Raw genomic sequence first — 23,443 nt, 5'->3', positions numbered from 1 at the left:
ATGATACCTTGTACCATCCTTCACGTGCCCCTTCATGGCCAGTATGATGTCTTCCACCTTAACTCCTGTGTCCTTCTCAAGGCCCATGATAAAGGCAAAAGGATAAAATGTTCCTGGTCCTCCTTTTTGGATTTTGAAAGTTCTGTACTGTAAAATAGAAGGTTTTAACTATTCTGATAACAGGGTTACCTAATCACTGAAGACTACAAAACTGGTTTCTGGTTTAGTATAAGGCTGATATCTGTGAGAACAACTATGGAGAAAAGTAAAGTGAAACTGAACTTCAGACTCAGGAAGCCAAAAAAAGGGTCTGTCTCGCAAGAGCAGACCACTTACTCGTTATCTTACTCGTTGGAGTGTTTACAGGTCGAGACTTTTGTCCTCCCATTGCTAAGATATCTGTAGTGCTAATCTTTACTGTGCTGCCGTGGAAAGGCAAGTGAGCTTGGTTCTACGTGCAGCTTTATAACCGTTTAGTTTCAGTTCACTAGTTTTGTAAAAAGTTGCGTGACTTTTGTTTAACAAATTGCACGAAATACTTGAGCTTGACTAAACATAATCAAATTAAAATGTACTTCTTGAGTGAAGCTTGCTCCAAAAGCTGCATCTGCCAAAGCTCGAGTGGTCATTCTGCCTTGTAAAAGAGCGTCAACTGAGTTGATGAAGCTGGACTTGCCAGCACCAACGGGTCCATGAAGAAGAATTCTGAGGTGCTGGAGCTCAGAGTTATGAGGCTGGTAATTATTTATGCTCTGGAGATCATTGGTTTTGCCACTGTTCAAAGAAGAATATTTATGAAGTTAAAGTCAAGAAAGTGAAACTGATAGTGGTGCAGATACAGTGGTGAGACTGTGCTATGAACACCAATGAGAATGGGAAATTCAGCTGACAGCAACCGATTTTTGCAAGTAATTAATTTACAACATTTACGTGGCAACAAAAAGCCCATTTAGGATCAAACACTCACTTCCACTGTATTTTCCTCCTTCACTTAAAGCTGAAAAATTGCACAGAGTTGACAAAGAAAACAGAAAATATTTTTTAAGAAAGCATTTCTTAAAAATATGTAATTTTTTCTGATCTGTTTGACTTTATTGTGTTATGTTTTATCTTACTCGTTGGAGTGTTTACAGGTCGAGACTTTTGTCCTCCCATTGCTAAAAAAAGCACAATAGTACATCCATACATATGCATTAAAACATTTAGAACAAAACACTCTTTGCCCAAAATCTTTTGTATTTGTATTAGACCTGCACCAATGCTTTCATTGCTATATTAATCGAACTGGAGAAATACAATTCACTAATGTATTTTTATTGATTAAAAAATTAAATAACAGGAAAATGTGTTTTTGAAAAATATATTCAATTTATTATGCTTGTAATACAGTTTTAGCATGCTAAAAATATTCAGTTCCCATAGTGTCACAATGATCATCCATCCTTGATTGCATTTATGAATGCAGAAGAATGCACACTTTAGTTTTACTTTTAGTTGAAGCATTTTGTTGATAGTATAAAAAATAATCCTTACCTAGAAAACTTGGACCCAATTAACGTTTTCCTGTTGTATGTGCCTGTCTAACTAAATAGGAACGACAACTTTTGAGACCATAAAGTGGAACTAATGACTGTCACCGTGTTGCAAGCTACAAATATGGGAAATACGTTCACATACTTTCATTTTTACAAGTCTTGTTTTGTCTTCTGACTGGCGAGCACAGCACCGTCTACACTGTACATGATTTTCTTTCAGAATAAGCCAATCATCTCCTCCTGTGGAGATATTTTAAACAAAGATTCTTAGTTAATTTTAAGACCCATAACATGTATAGATGTAAATGTATCCTGTAATTAGACCACAGCAAATATGCTGAAAGTCTTTTTTTATGCTGAGATGGGCCTCTAGCTCCACCTGTAATACCTCCACAGCGCACTTGGGGGTAGCAACCCAACAGCTAAAGCTTGTGCGGCTTGAATCATGAAACACGACAATGATCCCAAGTTCAACAAGAAATTTACAATGAGCCAATGAAGCAATGGCCATGCATCATACTGATGTCATTGAAGATTTATTTTAATCTTTCCTTCAGACACAAAAACTAAACAAAAATAAAATGTAAAAGTTTAAAACAGAAATCTCTCAGTCCTTTCAAAGCCTCTCATGCTAGTATAAATCAATAAACACCAACATGATAAAGTCAGATGAAGTCACTGAAAATGGATCTCTTTGACCTTGTAAAGTTGTATAAATATTAAACAAAATATGAACAAGGACTCTTGGAATTGCACATGTTAACATGCAGAATGAGGTTATTTTATGGCTGCATGTCTGTTTGGTGTATCCATGCTTTTCTGACCCACAATATCCCTGGCCATGCTCTCAAGTGAACTTTACAGGCTCCATTAAATAAAGTTTATATGAAGATCACAAACCATCTATAACCAAAACTTTATTTTATGGTCATACATTATAGACATTTTTAAGCAATATTACCTTGTTAAATATTTTTAACATTTTATTTAAATATATTTTTAACCATTTTTACAGACAAAATAAACTTAAATTCACGTGAACTCATGACAGAAATCTACTGCTCTCACCATGTACTATAAAGAACACATGGCCTAAACAGCGAGCTAAAAATATCTGAGACAGGAGCATCGGTTGAGATAGTTTCCAGGACCTTTGTTGTGAAACTGTAAACAGACACTGATAAAAGTTAAAGAAAACAATAAAGAAATAAACAACAACATCGCAGTGTAATTACATAAATCATGGAACAACATGAGTTCACAACAACTGCACACTCCATTCAGTAATACGGTATGCAGCTTCAGCCTGATTAAGTATGTCTTCACTGAGATACATCTTTCCCTTATGCAGCCATGATTGGTGTGAGACTCCTGGCTGAAGGACTTTGCAGTGTGTTTCAGCAGAGAAACAGCCTTCAAAAGAGTACTGTAGGTAATCAGCTGTTCAAAACGTGTGCTGCTAAACGTGTTGTGTGTCACACTAGTGGCACAAGTTGTGATCTCTGACTGTAATTCTGGATCTGAATTAGGTTCAACGAGGCAGAACATCTCCTGAGTCAGTGCTACATCGATGCAAGTGGAGGGAAATGTTAATTAATCTCTGGATAAAAGGCCCAATCATATCAATTGTATTTTTAGCAGACTTTAGAAGATAATTAACAAAGTTAATTATTCCAGAATCAAGAAATTGAGGTGCTGTTAAAGCATTAAGTGCTCGTCTTTTATGCACTGGAGTGAACGGCTTTTCCACAACGCACTGCAATATTAAAGTGAGCAGCTCAGGAAAATGATCAGAGAAATTACATAAGTCAGATATTTCTTTAATGCACGCATCAAACCCCCGAGATAGCACCAAGTCCAGTTTGTGTCATTTTTCATGAGTGGAGCCAGTGACCCACTGGGTCAGGTTAACACAGTCTATAACATTTAGAAAGTACTTGACCAGAGGTTTAGACTCATACCAGACATGAATATTAAAATCACAAAAGACTGTCAGACTTCTGAAAATTTTGGGCCATAAAATCAGACAATTCTTTGATAAAGTCCTTCTTAAACAAGCACATCCATGCTCACAGGTGTACACACCGGTGCTCACACACACACAAACTACACCCTTTTTGGCTCCTACCTCAAAGCACACTGTGTGCTGTCGATCCTACGTGCTGCACAATAATGTTTAATATTTAGGCAAGGCAAGTTTATTTGTATAGCACAATTCAACAACAAGGTGATTTAAAGTGCTTTACAGAAACATTAGAAACAAAAACGAATAAAAAGCATGATTTAAAATTGATTAAAACAAACAAACAAACAAACAAAACAATATATAAAATCAAAAATCAAAACAGATAAAATCAGAACAGTAGATAAAATCAGTAGTTAAAATGTAAGTTTTGAAATTTAAGCTTAAGTGCGGATTTGGTGCTTTATCTAAATGCAGCTGAGAATAAGTGAGTCTTCAACCTGGTTTTTAATAAACTGAGTGTTTCAGCTGATCTATTTTTAGTATTTTGTTATATTCCCATATATCATCATGATGTTGTTTATTATGTTGCTCTTTTTTTTCTTCTGCTTGTTTTCTTTTTTCTTTCTCAAAAGGTGATCCAGGTGATTGATATATGTATTTTTTTGTCTGCTTATTTAGTTGTTTTTTGTTTTTTTGCCCTTTATCCCCGTCCCTCTTCTCCGCTGTTTCCCCCCCTCTTCCTTTCTCCCTTTTCTTTTCCTCATTCAAGTCTGTCCCGTATCTAGCAAGTGAAAATAAATAAATAAATAAAATAAACAATAAAAGGTGAATCAAATAGACCATTGCGGCAAGGCTGGGATGGTCAATTTGGTAAAGTAAATCCGTTGGGCATCTTTCTTCGCATTTAGACAATAATTCTGATGGCAAAAGAACCAAACGGGACAGGCAAAAAAAAATTGGAGGACAATATGTTAGTTCACAGAGCACAGGACTGCTGACATGTGCACATAAATGGTCCGCAGGTGCGCATTCGCTCTCAAATAAAAGAGGCACACCAGATAAGAAGTTGCAACGCGCGTTTGCGTACATTAGATTTTCTGGATCAACAATCAACTGACGGAAAAAGTGTGGACTTTATACCAGTTTTTAAATTGTGTAAATAGGCCACGTAAAACCAGAGTTATGATGAAAAATATCTGCAATGTTTGGTTTTCTTCCTGTATACTATCATTGTTTATATTTACTGCGGGAAGAAACGGTAAAAACTGCGTTTTATAAGGAAAACGCTCGAAAGCCTGTGAGCAAAAACGAAACCAAAAAATCCCCACCCTTTCCTATTGGTCGAAAAAAGTACCATGTCGACCAATCAAAACATGGCATTTGTTGTTTAGGAAGGGGGAAGTTTTAGGAGTGACGGCGGTGTTTTGAGATGTGAGAGATTTGCGACGTTTAGCGCAAATCTTGTGTAGTTAGTGTGTAGTGTAGTCAATAGTTTTGTTGTGTGTGTCAGAACAATGAGGCGACTGCTGAATGTTACAGGTGTTACAGCAGTGAAACATCTCCTGTTGTCAGGCCTGCAGGTATCAGGCTGTTGTTCTCCTTCATCTCATAGTGGACAGAAATTATTTTTGGAGTGGCACAAATAATTTGTGTGGCATCAGATTTGATGCAGAACAGCTGAATGTTCTGTAAATAGTTTGAAATGTTTATTTTAAAAACGCCTTGGCTGCATTTTTAGGTAAACAGCTGCAAAAAAACTTTGTTTGCAAAACTCAGTTACTTTTTTGAAGAAGTAACTATATCATTAATTACCCAACATTGGTCATTATGTCCTGTATTTTGCAGACAGAGAGTTACAGGACTCGCTCCCAGACCACAGACTCATAATTCAAGTCAGAGCTTTATTTAAAAAAAAAAACAAAACACTTATGTGCACGGCAATGAAAGCGGGTTTTAAACACGGTGCCTAAACCAAAATATTGTGCAAATGCAAGAAAGCAGACCTACACATTTTTTTTAATATGCACATTGAAGGACACGTTCTGGTGAAAATGACTCCAGGATTCCTAATAGTGTTAATGGAGGCCATGGTAATGCTATCTAGAGCAAGTATCTGATTAGACACCATGTTTCGGAGATTTTTAGGGTACAATAACCTCACTTTTATCTGAATTTAGAAGCAGGAAATTATAGTTCATGCCTTTAGGATATTGGTATGGCTTAAAGATATTAACTGAGATGAGTTTCAGGGATGATTTGTGGCAGAAGGATAGCACCACTAGTGAAAGAGGAGGTTTGCAAAATGGTAGTGAGATCTGCTGTGATGTATGGTTTCAGAACTGTGGAACTGACAAAAAGACTGAAGTCAGAGCTGAAATTGGCAGAGTTAAAGATGGGTAGACATTTCAGTGGGGGTAAGTGAGTAAGTGTCTAAAATTGACAACATTCGAAATTAGTACATCAGAGGGATAGCCCAGATTGAGCAGTTTGGAGACCAAATTATTATTAGGCAAACCTTGAGACAATTTGGACATGTGCAGAGCAGGGAGAGAGGATATAGTGGACAAAGGATATTAGACATTATTAGACAAAGAAGTAACAATAATACAGTCCATGGCAGGATATCCCTATGTTAATACTATGTAGTACTAGGGATTACTATAGCCTGTAAAGTTGTACAAATAACAGACCTAAACTCCAAATCTGCAGTTTGAGAAGGTTTTTGAAAAAGATCTACCTTTAAATAATATTTGTCACATTCTGAAAGTGCTTCAAGTAACAGCATAACAGACACTCTGACAAAGGGGAAGGGGAAAAGATTACTATATATACGCATAGAAGGGCAGGTAGAGAAAGAGGAGTCCTTTCCTTCCTCTGGCTAACAGAGGAACTACATCACAGAAGACAAGAAAAGCAAAACTAAAAGCAAAACACAACAAAAACTAACTCTTAAGCTCCTAGGACCTGGCATCCACATATGTGGACATCTCATTTTGGGTTATTTAGACCAAAATATTCGATTTTGCTCTACAAGGGCCTGATATCCACTTACGAGGACATTATACTGCTACTGTTCTATCAAAATTTTACACGAATATCCTCATATATGGCTCTGATTTTTCTTAAAAACAAAAATAAGGTAAAAAAAAATCTGGTAATTCTTTGTTTTTACATTCATTGGGCCCCAATCAGCCCAAATATCAAAGAGAAATTAAAAATGCATGCCGTGGAAGAGTTCGGGTCATAGGAGGTTAAAGTAAAACAGAAAGTGTAACAGCTAAAGAGGGAAAACACAGACATGAATGAATGAAATACAGTAAATGTGACACCAGAGGATGGAATACTGCGAGAAGAAAGCTATAAAATAACTAGGAACTGGGAACAAGACTAAATACAAGAATGAACAAACTTAAAATCTGAGTAAACTAACCCTGTGTGATTCATTTACTTAACCTGCATGTCAGTAATTCAATAAGTAATGTGAACAAGAAAACTGCTTCTTTAAAGTCACATGACTTACTTGAAAAAAAATAGATGAATATGAAAGTGAAAGCAGTAAGGAAACTAACAGAATAGCCTCATGTGTCAGCATTGCAGTCATTGTGTCCAGAACCACGTCGGAGAAGGTAAGACCTTTTCAATTATACTGCTTTGACTCAAATTCAGTTACAATACCAACAAGAAAGACAATTAGTTCACTGTATAGTTAGTTACAATCACAGCCTTGCTTATTCTGCTCTCAGAGCGTGTGTGTGTGTGTGTGTGTGTTTGTGTGTGTGTGTTAAAAAGTAACTCTGATAAAACGTGTGAGTTCCCCTAACTTATCCTGGAGCATATCTACTTTCCACTATGCACACACGCCTTCCGTTCTATTGTTTTCATACTGGATTTTGACATAGGGATGTTTACCTCTGTGTAGCGTCCTCTCCTCTTTTAACAGCTGCTGGACCTTTATAGAGGAGAGGTTTGATGCACCAAATGCTTTCGGTTGGTGAAAGGTCTGAACTGCATGTAGTTGAGCACCGAGACTTGACTGGAAAATATAAAGTAGAATAGAAAATAGTTTAACATTGTCTTAATGAAATATGCAAGATCTTCACTGATAAAACGCCAGATGGCTTTCTCGTCTTTAGCTTACATTTCAAATCATTTGAACACATAGAAGTTTTCAACTTTGACTAAGCAAATCTAAATTGAGAAGACGGTGATTATTCTGGATTATATTCACATATAGCTTCTTATTTACATGATAGAGCTTTAATCTGCTTGGATAGCATGTCAAGCTGTATACACAGAAGGTAATTTCTGCAGTGTTCCTGAGCCCCTGCAGTTTCAATGACAGAATCATGCCTGTTTTTAATGCAGTGCAGCCTGATCCTGAACACCCAATGCTGCTGAAATTGTTCCATAATTTGCATAATGTTTGTAGATTGATGAATTTCTGCCCATCTTTATTTCTAACAAACTCTGCCTATCTAAGATGCTCGTTTTATACCCAGTCATGTCACTGAGCTGTTGTTAATTAACCTATTTAGCTGCAAAATGTTCCTCTGGCTGCTTCTTGTTAGCACCATTTACTTTTCCAGCATTTTGTTGCTCACCTCCAAAGTTTTTTTGTAGCATGTTGCTGTCATCATATTCACAATTAACTATTAAATTAATATTTTTATTAGTTTGCATAAATATACTTATAACTTATATTTATACTAATTACTAATATTTTTCATGAAATAGTAAAATATTTTAGTTTAAATATCTGTTATATTTTCTGTTTTACTGTCAATAAAATATTTGTTTATGAGACTCAATTTAATGATTCTGAATCTTGGAATGGACTCAAACACATATAGTGAGGATGAAGGGACGATGAAAGACTCTGAATTGCAAATCATATCTATTTTGATCTTTTTTTTTATTTCAGTTTACTGACCTTTTCATATAATTGTCTTGTTTTACAGATATGGGCGGAGGTAAGTCCTGGCCTGTTACATGTCACACTAGTCTCAGAGCAAAATGTATGATCGCTTCATTGATCCAAAGTAAAAAAAAAAATTAAAAACAATTTTGATTGGTTTTTTTTTTTAATTTTTACAATAAACACTGAAAACTGTGAAATCCTTATATGTGAAACATTTTTAAAGAACTTTTATTCTTCAACCTAACCAAGTAATTAAGGTGAACATCAAAAAAACAGTAACAATATTAGCAATAGATGCTCCACCAACTCAAATTTTATTAAATGATAATGATGTTAATATAACACTTAATAAATTTTCACATTTTGCATTGTGACACTATTTGTTTATGTTCTTATCTTCCCATTATGTTAACATATGTGATTTTCCTCTTCAGTATTTAGTCAGTCATGGAGGCCTTTGCCAAAGTGAGTATGATAAACATATATTATTGTTTTGCCTTCGTTGTGCTCCTTAACTCGCATGATAAGGTGGGGCCAGGTTTCACAATGAGCTCACCCGAAACCCTGGCTGATTGGGACCCACACCCAGTTTCACACCTTGGCTCAGGCGATTAGAGGATCATCAGGGGGTCCTTTTGTCCCTCTGTGGGGGGAAACTCCCACTAGGTTTAAATCTGGGACTCTCCACCATTTGACCTTAGAACTGAAGAAGCTTCTCGGATGAGAGGTGAAACGTCTTCAAGCAACTTAAAGAAGTCCAGACGCTTTTCTTTGCAAGCTCCTTTGACAACAGAGTTATATAAACTACATTCTTGTTCACTAGCTGAAAAAGAATGTAGTTTCAGATTATCAAATAAATGTAAATATTAGACAAATATAAGTAAAGACACAATACAGTTTCTAAACAAAGGTGTTACTGATTAGGGGGGGATCCAAACCTACAGTACATGCCCCAGATCACTGACATAATATTTGGTGTTGTTTATCCTGTTCATGATAGCTCAGTTTTTGTTGGTAAAACACAAAACTGGTATGGCCTAAAAGAAGGTTTTGGCTAAAGTTCAAGAAATATTATTTATGCTAAATTTTTAGAAAAATTACAAAGTGATACCTTTTTATTTCTAAAAACAAAAACAAATTATTTGTAAAGTTTCAGTGTCTGTTTGGTTGATTGTTTGCAGGAATAACCAGGATACGCTGGATTTTCTGAAATCGTACAGTCCTCGAAATCATGAAGCTACCCATCTCAGAATTCTGCTTATTGGGCCAACTGGTGAGGGGAAATCTACTTTCATCAACTCTGTTGACAGTGTTTTACAAGGCAGAGTTACTAATCGAGCTCCAACAGATCAACACCTCACAGCAGAGTCATTCACCAAGAAGGTTTGTATCTATCTATCATTTTTTTACTGTCAAATAATGACTGTAGCTGCTTTAAACAAAGACTTATGAACTCCATCTTCTGTTTTCAGTACAAAACATACAAATTCTCCAAAGTCAATGAAGGTTATTACTCATTTGTTTTCAATGACATCATGGGCATGGAAAGTATCAAAGGCGTTCATGTGGAAGACATTAAGCTTGCCCTACGAGGACATGTGAAAGATGGTTACGAGGTAGAATCTTTTGACCTTTGGCTTTGCTTCATATGTCTAGTTTTTTGGTTTTGTTTATTTGTTTTTTTTTGGGGGGGGGGGGGGGGTTCTCTTATATGGGTTCATAAGATTTGCAAATCACTGAATCGTGTTTGCATTTACATTTTGGTGTTACAATGTTTTCATTTCAAATGTATGGGATATAGTAGGGGAATATATGTTTACAAATCATTTCATATGCCTACAAGATAAAAGTTAATATCCTAAAAATAAGCTGTGGGAGTTCAGAGTTGAGTAATGGTGTAAAACATGGGGACACTAAAGCAGTCGCGCCAGAATGTCCTGCTAAAAAGAAAGATTCTTTAAAATACAATGGGGAGCAAGCGAGTCAGATACCCAGGGCACAGAGATGAAGCAGGTCTGATCAGAAACAGTTTATTACTATGCCAGGGAGCACAAATAAAAACACCCTTAAAATGTACGTAATAAAATGTTGTCAATCTACCAAAACTAAATAAAACAATTCTAAAACCCGTAAAACTACCATTTTCTACATTCACTAAAAAAACCCTGCTATAATTATGCCACATGTTCATTATGGGTCCATCAGCAGGCCAGGAATTCCTTCTTTAGAGCAGAGTCCTCAGAGTCACTCAGGTCTACAAATTTAGCCAGTTTCTGGGCCTCCCAGTGAACAGCATCTTTCTTGTGAAGAACTACAGTTCAGAAATCAATACAAATGATGCCACTGATGCTCACATCCTGTGTGCACTGAAACAGATGATTGTCTTTGGAGAAGACTACCTCAGCCACTTGAATGACTGAGACATGAGAAAATGAAACATTTCATTTAAACATCAGACTGAATATTTATTCAGTCGCACGTTTTATACCTAGCCTGTCTGTTAATTTTCACAGTCTGCATTTTTGCCAGCTTTCTTTCCTGGCTTCAAATAGGCTAAAGTTCATTAATATGTAGCAACTCTTTTCCCATCTCACTGACTTGATGCACAAACTTTTAATAATACATTAGTCTACAGTGCCTTTCCTGTCATACACATCACACCACAAACTGTATTGTTTTCAGTCTGTATTGTGTGTTTGACCTCGTCATGTTTTTTCCCATAGCATATACAAGTCACCAGTGTCTTCTGCTTGATTTTACTTCCTCCCCAGTGTGATTGTCTTAATTGTTTTTATCTGTGTCTGTTTTGCCCCTACGGTTTCCACTTCTTTTGTATTTTTTTACTAACTTAAAAACTCAGATTAAAAAAAAAAAAGCTTTCAAATTGTGTGAATAGAGTTATTGTGTTTCCAACTTGTTTCTTGTGACCAAGAAAGAAGCCCCTGCTCCAAAACTGACAACTGCAAGCTCGACTTAAATTTGCAGCTGCCCACATGGACAAGTTTACCACAGTGTTTGTCAAACACAGCAGTGGTAGCATCATGCTCAGGCTCTGTGCTGCCTGTGGTAGTGATACATTGTAGATTGAAGACAAAGTAGATTGATTAACAAAGAAGGAAGACAACCTCAACTTCACCTCAAATCAACAGTTGAAACTTGGATCTTCCAAAAGGACATTGATCCCAGACACAAGCCATGGATAAAGCAGGCTGACATTAAACTTCTGGAATGTTCTTCCCAAAGCTCCAACCTAAGCCAACCTTTTAGAAACGAACACGTTTATCTCAACTCTGCCAATTCTGGTCAAATTAGCAGAATTATTCCAGAAGCTTGTTGATGACATGGGGATAAACATTTAAAAAATTATGTCAGAAGCTGAAGAACTACATGAAGAACAACAAAAAACAAATAATCAAAATGAAAATTCCTTGGCTTTGTAACCCTAGCCCTTTCCTCACAAGTTAATTAAAAAATTTAACATACCTTCAAACAAAAGTGCAAAATTGAAAATCAGTTAATTAGTTAATCTGTTTGTTTATTCATTAATCGTGTGTGTTATGTGTCAGACAGACACTTAATCACACAGTCAAACCGCAGTCAAACAAAACAAAATCATGTTGTTTTTTCAGGATGATTCCAACATCAGATCAATGATGAAATTAGCCTCCTAACCACACTCATTTATCTGTACATTTTAATTACCACAAAACAATATTCCAAGGATATTCCTTTATTGTCCGAGTTTTGCTGGTTACACAGAAATAATTTGGAAATAAGTTTAAGAGTTTGGGTGTCTAAGTAATTCAAAGCGCATTAGAAGTATTGCAATACAAAACTAGGTATACTAACAGAATATAAACAATAAAGATGATACATATAAAATATCGTGTAATCAGTGGCATAAAATTATATGACAAAAACATACAAAGAAGGTGATGAAAAAAATATAATCTATTAGTATTTACAGATTTAATTTTTGTATTTGTAATGTTGCAAATGTATCTGGTGTATAAACTCAATATTTATTTATCTCAAAATAATATCATGTCTAAATACTGAATTACAGCGTGAGCAACCGCCCAGATTCACATCTGAGCAAAGGAGAAAAACTCATAACTACAACATGCAGCTGATAAAAGTATTTATTGGTATGTTGTTTGGCTTGAATCTCTTGATTTACAAATCTTCCACTGATTTCTGTCATAGTCAAGTGGGTAAAAGCCATCACAAGATTCACATTCGCTTATAAACGTAGATGACTCTGCCACAGGATGAACAGTGGTGCTCCACATCTTGACAGGAATCAACGCAGAATGGGATACAGCAGCAAAGAAAGCACCTGTAGGTGGAAACAAGCACTTGTAATGTTAAGGTTTTCTTAAGACCAAAGATGTGTCTCAGCTCTTTTAGAGTTTTAGTTTGAAAATCCTCTACCTAAATGGTTGTATTTACCCAAAGAAGGCGAGGCCTCCACAAATAGCCCACGTCAGCAGGCCCGGGGTGTGTTGTGTCCTGGTGATCACTGTCTGGTGGCAGTGAGGACACACAGTTTGTCCAGGAACATCCTGTAGCCTCGGTGTTACTACAATGTTAGTCACTGAGGAACAGAAATGTGTAAAACACAAAATAAAGGTGTTTATTCCTATTATTTCTATTAACCTTTGTTTCCATTTTAAAATTCAAAGCACTGTAGAGCTTCATAGACTGGCTTTAAACTGACTATCAAGCTGGCAGTGAGGATCTCATGTCTATTGCATCTTGCAGCAGACATTTGCAAGATGCAGGCTGATGACCAGAACTCGCCTGCAAAGGAAAACCAAACAACCCTCAAAACTTCCATAAGGAGCCACCTTATGTTGATTGATCTCAAGCCAACTTCCTGCAGCTGGCCTATACTGCTCCTATTACTTAACTATAACCAAACCCAGTGTGGTTTCAAATCATTCGTCAAGTGTGTGACCCTTCACTTGCATTACTTAAGTCAGTGGAAATGTGTTCCCCATCCTTGCCTTGTATCAACAGCTAAGACTTGACATCACCACTGGAGGGTGCCAGTAGCAAGCAGTAGTGGTTGCAGTAGTAAGTTGTGGGTGGAAAAGGGCTTTTTTTTCAAAGCCTTTCTGTTGTCTTGTATTTTAAAGTAATGAGCCATTCAAGCACCAAGGTTTCTAGTAGCAGATGTCCAGCACAGCATAGACCAGTAATATAGTCTAGATGTAGAAGACTACCAGTATTAGTAGTAGTATATAACTGTACAACTGTGACATGGTTAATGTTTTACATGTGTTTAACACACAAATGTGGCTTTGGAGTGAATTCTTATGCATCTATTTCAAAAGGCAGGACTCAGGATGTGACTGCACATGGGGTGAACTCTGAACAATTGCTTTTCCCTGTAGAGAGGCTACAAACAAGCCTATTCTTCAGATCAGACCAAGAATTTCAGCCAGTGTCCACAGAGGCAGCTCTGTTCACTTTACACGCTGGAGCAGATGCACATTCATTTTTAACAGCTTTTTAACAGCTGTGAGAAGTTACACTTTAACCTTCTAATGTTTTTATTTTCCCATGCTGCATATTTGCATGCAAGAGTTCTGAGAAATCATACAAAGACATGTAGGTGTACTTTAAAGGATCAGGTTGCCTCACCTGTTGTGACAGGTGCACCCGGTGCAGGAGCAAAAACACCGCCTGTTAAACAAAGTACACAAGTCATCACAACAGGGACAAATATACATATGTAAATAAGTACTTTAGTATACTGTTTGAAGAGAACTGTCACTTTTTTCACTAATTTCACAAATTGTCACTAATTTATTTCTTTAATCTTTAATCTCTTTCATTTGTGTATTTAAGCAAACACATAACAACAAAGGTTTATTAGAATATTTTGGTATAAAAAGCAGGAATAATTTGTGAGTGCAGACACAGACCTGGCTGATATCCTGGAGGAGAAGGTGCTGGCGGAGGGTACATCCCTGGTTGAGGGTACGTCCCTGGTTGAGGGTACGTCCCTGGTTGAGGATACGTCCCTGGTTGAGGATACGTCCCTGGCTGAGGATACGTTCCTGGCTGAGGCATTCCTTGTCCATAGTCCAAGGGTGGGCCGGGGTAAGGTGGAGCTGATTCCTGTGGTGGATATCCTTTTTCCATCTTCAGAAATGTAAACTGAAATTGAATAAGTACAAATAAAAACTCAAGACGTATTGATCTAAGTTTTCTGGCGCTGTAACACAGTATTTGAGATTCGTGTCACTTTCAATGAGTTACGGGGAACTTGTAATTTGCTTTGTCCAATGCAAACAGGAGGCAAAATATTCATTGCATTTGTTTATGCAAAGGTTTGTGTGTGACAACCAGTTATATGGTTTCAGAGGAAACATTAGCAGATGTAGGTGTGAGCTAAAGCTTTTTAAAAGCTAACCACAGCATCACATAAATATTTCCAGTGGTTGATATCCTTCTAATGGTTTATGAGGTTAGTATCTGACTATTGCTCAGATACTGAACACATTAAAAGTGGAACAAATGAAATACTGCACAGATTACCCAGTGTAGCACAAAAATATGTTAAGAGGCCCTCCAATCTGTAACCACAAGTATTCAACTCAACTCAATGCAACACAATGGCAGTGGCTTAGATACGTAAACAGAAATCCAAGATTCACACTCTTTTGGGGGGGGGGGTAGTTTTTCTGCAGTTTATATCATAAATATTTAATATTAATGTATGCCTGATTAATGTGTGTCCAGCGTTGGCTTTGGTTCAACTCTTTAGCTGCCAAATGATCTGGTGCTGAGCAGTAAATTCAGAGTGTGTGTACAATGAGGAAGTAGGTCCGTGCTGCAACCAGTAACACAATGAGGGTAGTGAAAGTGAATGAAAACTGGGAAGTTGGGTTGAAACTTATCATAGTAACTCCTGAAAAAAAGATTAAGTAAAATTGTGGTTCTGTATGAAAACTAACTGCCCCATTAACCTAACAAATGGTTGTGCCACCCTTGGCAGCAGGAACTGCAATCAAGTATTTAAGATAACCTGAAATGAGTCTTTTACAGCACTGTGGAGAAATTTTGGCCCACTCTTCTAAGCACAATTGTTTTAAATTAGCCTCATTGGAGGGTTTCTAAAATGAATAGCCTGTTTCGGCCACACCAAAGGATCTCAACTGAATTTAAGTCTGGACTTTGACTAGACTGGGCAATAATCTTTATTGTCTAGAGCTTCAGCCTATGAGCTGAACTGGAAATTCTCCTTTAGGATTTTCTGGTAGAGAGCAGAATTCGTGTTTCCATCAATTACAGCAAGTCCTTCTGAGGCAGAAAAACAGCCTCACACCACCACACTACCACCAACATGTTTGACTCTTGGTGTGAAATATGATATTTCCCATAAGTCTCGAGGATCATCAACATGTTTCTTGGCAAATCTGAGACGAGACTTCATGTTCTTTTTGGTCAGGAGTGGTTTTCTCCTTGAACTCTCCCATGGGTGCCATTTTTGTCCTATCTCTTTCTTATTGTTGAATCATGAACTCTGACTTTAACTGAGCTGAGTGAGGCCAGCAGTTCTTTAGATGCTGTGCTAGGTTATTTTGTGACCTCCTGGATGAGTCTTCAATGCACTCCTGGAGATGTTATGGTAGGTCAACCACTCCTGGGAAGGTTCACCACTGTTCCAAGTTTTCTCTGTTTGTGAAAAAGGGCTCCAAATCTTCAAGTCTTAGAAATTGCTTTGTAACCCAGGCTGAAAGATGACTGTTTCACAGCTTCAAGGCACGATGTGTTGCTTTTTGAGGGGTTTTAGCCCATTTCACATCATCAGACAGCTTATTCATACAGGCGCAGGTAGTTTTGAAGAACTTTATTCCCTTTATAAACAAAATCATTATTTTAAAAGTTATATCTGTCTAATATTAAAATATGTTTAATGATCTGAAACATGTAAATGTGACAAATATGCACAAAAATAAAAAACCAGTAAGTGGGTGAATACTTTTCCATAGCACTGTATATATAGCGCAGTCATCTGAAGTACTAATAACAAAGAAATACTCTCTCCAACATAAGCAAATACCTTAATGATAAAAAAGTAATATTTACTAAGTGTTATTCAGGGGTTCAAGTAAAATGGCTCCAAAAATGTTCTTCCTGAATGCTACAATTTTGTATAAAATACTATGAAAAAAACTCAACTAAGGCGGGTTGCTCATATAGTTGGTGTGTTTTGTTTTTTTGTGTGTGTGGTTTTAACTTTGACAGTGTTTTGTATTTTAAAAATTAAATCTTCCACATCTACACAGAGCTGAAATGAACTGAAGTATCAAACAGGAAGGTAACAATAACAAAGCTATGGTACTGTGTAACACATTTACTTAGCTTGTGAGCCATGATGCAATAGAAATCCGGTTTGAATGCACTTTACTCAGTTAGAGTCCTGTTGTACATTGACTACAGATTACTGGTCTTACTCTCTTTTTATAATGCAGAGCCTACATTGTGTACCGTGGGCTGGTGAGTGTGGTAGGAAAGAGACCCAGTCAGTCCAACCAAGCCTTTCTGTATCTTGCTCTAAATCCATCCTAAATCAATTACAGAGAGCTACGAGCCTCATAAACTAATGAGGCGCTGTCATTCCCCTGAGCACACCCTGTGCGCCTCATCCAGTTTTGTTTGAATGTTCTTTCTGAATAAGCGTTAGTGTTGATGAAGCTATGAAGCATAACTACAGAAGAAATACCTTTTTTTCCATTTCTGTTCTACAAAAGTACATAAAAAACAGGCAGTCTAACTATGAACCAGGAAGAAACTCATCCTTATTTGACTACAAATGTAAAACAACATTAACTTACCTCTTATCTCACCAAAAAAAAAGTTTTTTCCTGGAGCTCTCGGTCAGTGCCTGAAGGGGAAACACAGTAAAACCACAACAGGAAGGTCCATACAGAGTACCAATGGACACGACTGCTACAAAATCTTGTAAACCAACAGAGAAGAAGCGTATTTCCTCGGTCAGCTTTGGAAGGCTTTTGAGCTGTGGATCTGTTAGTCTTCACTCTCTGTTTCCCCGTTCGCTGCCTCCTCCCCTCATATGTAACTGGGTGTGTCAGAAGAAGACGAAATGAGGAAAAGCATTTCCCTGTTCGCTCAGTTACCGTTTAAACGACCCATAAAAGCACAGCCATGAGATATATGAGCACAAATATGAAAAGACAGGGAGAGTGTGTCCTGCTGCTGAGAATAAAGTTTCCCTTGTTTACCACAATTCTCCTTTTCAGTTTTAGTCTGTGTCTACAGCCCTGCCTACGTGTTTAAAAACACTACGCAGGCATAGATTCCGATAACAGCATGAATCATCTCACTTAACAACAGGAGATCAAGAAACAAGATTTATTTTCATGTGAACCGTTTTTGTTTTGTTATTTTCTTAGACTTTGGTAGTGTAAACCAATCAATGCATGGTACAGCTTTTGGTTTCTGTCTTCTTGTTTTTTTGCCTATATCTGTGGTTTCCTGTGGTTTTGACTTCCTCAGTGTTCTCAGTAAATGAAAACTTATGTGACCATATTTTCTTTCACATCCAGCCTTGCTCTTTAGAAGCAGAATGAGAAAACGGAATTTCTTAAGGACGTTCTCAGTCTTCCAAAACTGTTTGAATGTGCTGACAAAAATGTGCTCAACCAGAATTACAATACAAGAAATAATGTTGTACTGAATAATAGAATAGCAATATATAAATGCTATTCTTAAACGTCTTCTTTCTTTTATTGCAGCTAGATCTCATCTCTGGTTTGTTGGGAAGGACTGAAAATGATCCTGTTCCACTTTCCTCTCAGGTGCTACGTGCTTTTACATGAATATTTGTTTCTCATTTCCTGCATGACCGTTTCAGTGTCGTACGTTTACTTCCACATTTTTGTGATTGCTTCCATTTGCCCTCTAAACACATGACTTTGACACACCAAGGTCTTGCGATATTCAGGAAAGGACACTGAGAGGTTCACAGGACTGTTGCAATAACATTACTCATCACTTCTGGAAGACACTGCAGTGTCCGAGTATGAGTGCAGCCGGCCTGACCAGTGTCTGCTTTCAATTTATAACCACTAGAGGTCAGCGTGATTCCAGTGTTGCAACACTGTTTTTTATTTCCTCTAAACTTAGGGAGCAGTTCAAGCATCCTTCAGACTGGAGAGTGCGCCAGCACACAAAGAGTATCTCAAGCATCCGGTAATTGCAACATAGATTGGTATTTCTTGGGAATCAATTCCAGGCTTAAAACTAGTGTGATATCAGCCTTTAATATAAGAAATGTTTCTGTTTCATGCCATCAGACAGCACTAGATTGCTTTAAGCAGAACAATGATTGTTCATTGACCATAAACAAAGGTTTGCATACTGTAGACTGTATTATATGCTAATCTTGAAGTCCATCTATTCATTTCCTTCATTACTCAGGGCCACAGGTGAGCTGGAACCTATCCTAGTTGCCCTGCACAGGGCACCAGTCTGTTACAGGGCTAACACATAGAGACAGCCAAGCTTTCAAGCTCACATTTACATATAATCCATTTACAATGGTCATACAAACATATATTCATAAAGTAACAAAGGAGTAAACATTTGCTTTTTTAAAAAAGAAAAAAGGTGAGTGCGAGGAGCCAGACATGTATGTTTGTGAAGGTTCTCAGTCATCCAGATCATCGTAGTCAAAGGAGCTTGCAAAGAAAAGCGTCTGGACTTCTTTAAGTTACTTGAAGACGTTTCAAAGGATTTCAGTCTCTAGATGTGCAAAGCTGGTAGAGACATACCCTAAAAGACTGGCAGCTGTAATTGCAGCAAAGGGTGGTTCTACAAAGTATTGACTCAGGGGGCTGAATAATTACGCACACCCCACTTTGCAATTATTTATTTGTAAAAAATGTTTGGAATCATGTATGATTTTCGTTCCACTTCTCACGCGTACACCACTTTGTATTGGTCTTTCACGTGGAATTCCAATAATATTGATTCATGTTTGTGGCTGTAATGTGACAAAATGTGGAAAAGTTCAAGGGGGCCGAATACTTTTGCAAGCCACTGTAAATGACTGGTATCGGAGAAATCGATATTTCAGGATCGATCCGCACATCCCTACTGAATGTGGCAAGTGTTTCACATTTTTGCACTGAAATCAAATCCTGGACAGTTTAACAATGAGCAAGTGGCTGCAGCTTGTTTGTGATTGAAAATAAAGACAAAAAAATAATGCCTTGTTTTATTTTATTTTATTTTAATTTACTTACTGAAAGTTAGGGCATAGTATATATTATTCTGAGGGAAAGGTGAATTTAACCCCTTTAACTTCCACCCGTGTTGCAACAACTGATTCATAGTGTCCGTCATAATCACACAGGAAGTCTTGCAAAGTGAACCTGTTCACTAAATGTGATTTTCTTTTCTTCATCAGATTCAACCCAGAAGGTATTTATGTCTCCCCTGGGGTTAAATCAGTGATCTTTTTCTTTTTAGGTGAATGTGTAAACCACTATGTTACTTCATTCAGTGCATATTTTTACAATACTAACTTATCTCCCAAAAAGCAGATAAGAGCTCTATTGAAATATTATAGTGTACAGATCATAAAACAGTGTTGGAAAGGTTTAGTCATCAAACTGAGCTACAGATGGAAGTTGCTCCAGTTTTAAACAAAGTAAGATCAATTACAGTCCAAATACTTTCATACAACATACAAAAAACAGAAATGGAAAATATGTCAAACAAAATTAGAAAAATAGTGTGGTGTTCCTTTACTTAAGTATATATTCAGACAAACACTCTTGACACCAAGGTTAATTTACGATTACAGCATCCATCAACAGCAGAGCAGGGCAGGAGGCAGCTCCCTGGCAGCGTTTGCACAGATTTGTGTCCACGTTTGTGACCTAAGAACTCAGGCTCAACCATGGGACTCAATGGACGGCAAGCATAAGTGTTTGTTTCTGTTCTAAGAACAAATGAGCTTGTGGTTCCTCTTCCTTCCCCTCACTCACACGTCTAATACAAACACACACTGGGTGGGTGTTGGGGTTTATTTGCCTGCGCTTGGTACATGGCTGGCAATGATTGGTTTAAGCTGCACATTTTTCAAAAGCCACACTGACACAGTTTCACAGAGCTTGATATTGTTTCCTCCAACATCTCTAGAAACTAACGTTTAACAAAATCCCCAGTGATTTGTGTCTTTTTCTATTTTGAGAACATTTGAGGACTTTGTGGCTTATGACCGAACCCCTGGGTGCTTTTCAACGATAAGTGGTGAATAGTGGGAATGCTGCGACCTAACTTGACCCAGCGATCATTCTTGTTGCTACATGTTTGGCCTTCATTTTCATTGGTTTTCGTTCTATTGTCATGCTGTGAGCTGTCATCTCAGACTGAAACTTCCTGCAGTCTGTGTAGGCTAACTGTGTATGAGAAACTGTTTATGTATTTGGGGTGCGTATGTATCATTTTGTACAGATGTAGTCTTTAGCTCAGTTACTCTGTGATTCAGAGTTCTGGTTTTGGGGGGATTTTTTTTTATTTTTTTATTGAGAACAATGATAAACACACTCAAGTCACAGGGTTGCTTCCACATCCATTTTTAAACAATCACACTTTTTTTTGCTGTCGCTAAAGTACTCCGGCTGTGCATTGGAAAAGCCGCAGGTTTAAGGATGTAGGCCAAGTTCAGGTCTCAGTTTAATCAGCGTTCATAGTAGCTTGTACTACTACATATGCAATTTTCAGCAAAAGTGACCTGATAAAGACAAAGAAGTAAAGTTATCTTTCCTGTTGGGGCCTAAGTGGCCATGCCTGGAAAGTCTCTCTTATCAGCACAATTCCATATTATTATATAATTATATTTATTTCAAATAGTTTTCTATTGCTCTATTTCCTCTATTTTTAGAGGAATAAACTTTGTATTCAGCATTTCTCCCATTTCTAAGATGCTTATTGTGGGGCCAGGATTCTGACTGGTGCGCATTACAAGAGTAAGAGGTCATCTTTTCACATCTGGCATAAAAATAAGCAAATGAAGTGTGTAAGTTATAAGTTTAGTATCAATCGTGTGAGGGACCAGTTTACACGCCGCTTGTTTAACGGAAAAATCAAAGCTAAAGTTTGTTATTTTGTGTTGTTATGTGACATTTGTTTTAAATGTGTGCCCCAGTATCTGATAAAACTATTAGCTGTTATTGTAGCCTCTGTTCTGTTCTGTCATCAGTACACAGCAAATCCAGCATGTCCAAATTAACACTGTCAGATTTGATTTCAACACTTTTAAAGTGTCTATATGGGTCCACACCAGAGAGTGTTAATTTAACTCTTTTTGGAGAGTTGGTATGTTAACTCTGATTTAGTGTTAAACACCAAATCTCTCTGGAGTTGATAATTTAACACTTGGTGTTAAGAGTTTATATATTAACTCTCAAAGAGTATTTTAGTTTAACTACGTAAGAGTTATCTTCTAATTAATTCTAAAAAGCGGGAATTTTACTGTTCTGAACTTCTAGAAATTTCTTTTGGAAATAAACATTTACTAAAAAGACACAATGGTTTTTGAAAAACATTTATTCTGAACTGTGCACCACAATTTCAAAACATTTTCTGAAAGATGTAACAGTGTACATGTTCTCACTTTCATTAGAATTTCGTTTATCAAAAGGTCTGACATAGGTGAGCTGGTAAATGCAAATAACAGCATTCTCATCACTTATTTCAATAAATACAAAATACAATATGCATGTCCTTCAGTCATCACTTTGTGGAACTTCAACGCACTTCTGCTCTCCCCCATATTCCATCTTCACAAGCATATCCTATGTGGAGATTGAATAAAAATTAGTTGACACTAATTAATGGCACAAATCAATTGCAGCACAGTAAAAAAAAAAAGGAATCCTTTTTGAGCGATTACTTGTGTAAAGTATTTTCCCAAAAGACAAGGACACAGACAACAGGTAATACTGAACTAAATGTAAAACCTCAACCTTTTTCATTTTTACCTAAACCGTGTGCACAAAGCTCTGGAGGAATCTAAATGCTAACGTAGAACTCAGTCGGGACTCGGGACATCTGCTACTGCTGTTTGCTCGTTTTTTATGGGAGATCGTTTTCAGGCTTCAATTAGCACCATTATATCAACATTTCACATTCTAGACATTGTTTTAGGTGTATTTGACCAAGCTTTTTTTCAAGGCTGTGGTATTTGCCCGCAAACAATACCTTTCAGCTAGCTAAAACAGAATATTATGCTATCACCGAGCAACATGGCTAATGCCTTTCACACAGCTTTGTCTCAACTCCAAAGAGCCACAGAAGTAAAAGCTAATAACAATAATTGAAACAATCTTTGAAAACATGACTTACCAAGCATGGCAAACAACTCAAATATGTAGAGCAAAATGTTCTGAAACGGCTTCACTTCAGCTTCGATTGGAGCCGTGCTGGGGGCGGAGTCTGTGAATTTACTCTATTGGTGTCATAGCCCCTGTAGGAGTTCAGAGTTAAGAGGTCAAGAGTTAATGTTTCCATTGTAACACCTCCAGATTTGAAATAGAAACACTCATTTTTAACACTCGATTTTAACTACTATCATTTTACACCTCAGAGTTACATTAAAAGAATGTGACTCTACTTAGAGTAAAATTAACTCTAAGACTACTAACACCAAAACATTTAACACTTTTGAATTTGCTGTGTAGGGATCTCTCTCTCTCAGCCACACATTTCTTGTGAGAGTTGTATGTGTTGACTTCTGTAAACTAGAGCCAATGGAAATTTGGAGCAGTGCCTCAGGATGAGCAGTGGGGGGTAAAATCATAAAACTATGCTGTCCCATGTAAAGTGAAATACTCTGTAACCTTAGTTATAAAGTATAGTTGTTGTAATAGATTATTATAGGGGAGAACTGAGAACTGAATCGATGGGGTTATGTAGTATTCAGAACACTTTCCCAAATATTTAAGGGATGAGTCAGAGTTAAAATAATAGCTCTGT

General features: G+C 37.1%; 2 protein-coding genes and 1 long non-coding RNA gene across 3 annotated transcripts; 1 reads left to right on the top strand and 2 right to left on the bottom strand.

The window, feature by feature from the left end:
- Window positions 1-581: 581 nt before the first annotated feature.
- Window positions 582-2,211, bottom strand: LOC146520232 (uncharacterized). The gene is made up of 2 exons (XR_014873797.1): window positions 1,534-2,211; window positions 582-1,157 (listed from the first exon to the last, which is right to left on the bottom strand). It is a non-coding gene; the product is annotated as an uncharacterized LOC146520232 (long non-coding RNA).
- A 6,250-nt stretch (window positions 2,212-8,461) lies between these two features.
- On the top strand, window positions 8,462-12,011 carry LOC146520231 (interferon-induced protein 44-like). The gene is made up of 5 exons (XM_085157586.1): window positions 8,462-8,471; window positions 8,854-8,884; window positions 9,601-9,802; window positions 9,892-10,253; window positions 10,653-12,011. Exons 1-5 carry the CDS (start codon window positions 8,462-8,464, stop codon window positions 10,837-10,839), a joined length of 792 nt encoding a protein of 263 aa, XP_085013712.1. The 3' UTR covers window positions 10,840-12,011.
- A 122-nt stretch (window positions 12,012-12,133) lies between these two features.
- On the bottom strand, window positions 12,134-17,661 carry LOC146520230 (lipopolysaccharide-induced tumor necrosis factor-alpha factor homolog). The gene is made up of 5 exons (XM_085157625.1): window positions 17,272-17,661; window positions 14,353-14,587; window positions 14,069-14,110; window positions 12,872-13,016; window positions 12,134-12,758 (listed from the first exon to the last, which is right to left on the bottom strand). Exons 2-5 carry the CDS (start codon window positions 14,570-14,572, stop codon window positions 12,653-12,655), a joined length of 513 nt encoding a protein of 170 aa, XP_085013751.1. The 5' UTR covers window positions 14,573-14,587; window positions 17,272-17,661; the 3' UTR covers window positions 12,134-12,652.
- Window positions 17,662-23,443: the final 5,782 nt, after the last annotated feature.

Source organism: Neolamprologus multifasciatus, chromosome 4, assembly GCF_963576455.1.
Source record: "Neolamprologus multifasciatus chromosome 4, fNeoMul1.2, whole genome shotgun sequence".
Classification (NCBI taxonomy): Eukaryota; Metazoa; Chordata; class Actinopteri; order Cichliformes; family Cichlidae; genus Neolamprologus; species Neolamprologus multifasciatus.
This window is presented reverse-complemented; position numbering and strand designations above follow the sequence as displayed.

What these genes read in the sequence shown, in the direction of transcription:
- LOC146520231 (XM_085157586.1), top strand. An exon ending in CAGAGTCATTCACCAAGAAG is followed by an intron (nt 9,803 to 9,891) that starts GTTTGTATCTAT and finishes TTCTGTTTTCAG; the next exon opens with TACAAAACATACAAATTCTC. An exon ending in GTTTACAAATCATTTCATAT is followed by an intron (nt 10,254 to 10,652) that starts GCCTACAAGATA and finishes TCTTTAGAGCAG; the next exon opens with AGTCCTCAGAGTCACTCAGG.
- LOC146520230 (XM_085157625.1), bottom strand. Translation starts at nt 14,572, where the DNA reads ATGGAAAAAGGATATCCACCACAGGAATCAGCTCCACCTTACCCCGGC. An exon ending in GGGTGCACCTGTCACAACAG is followed by an intron (nt 13,017 to 14,068) that starts GTGAGGCAACCT and finishes TCTGTTCCTCAG; the next exon opens with TGACTAACATTGTAGTAACA. An exon ending in GGAGGCCTCGCCTTCTTTGG is followed by an intron (nt 12,759 to 12,871) that starts GTAAATACAACC and finishes TTCCACCTACAG; the next exon opens with GTGCTTTCTTTGCTGCTGTA.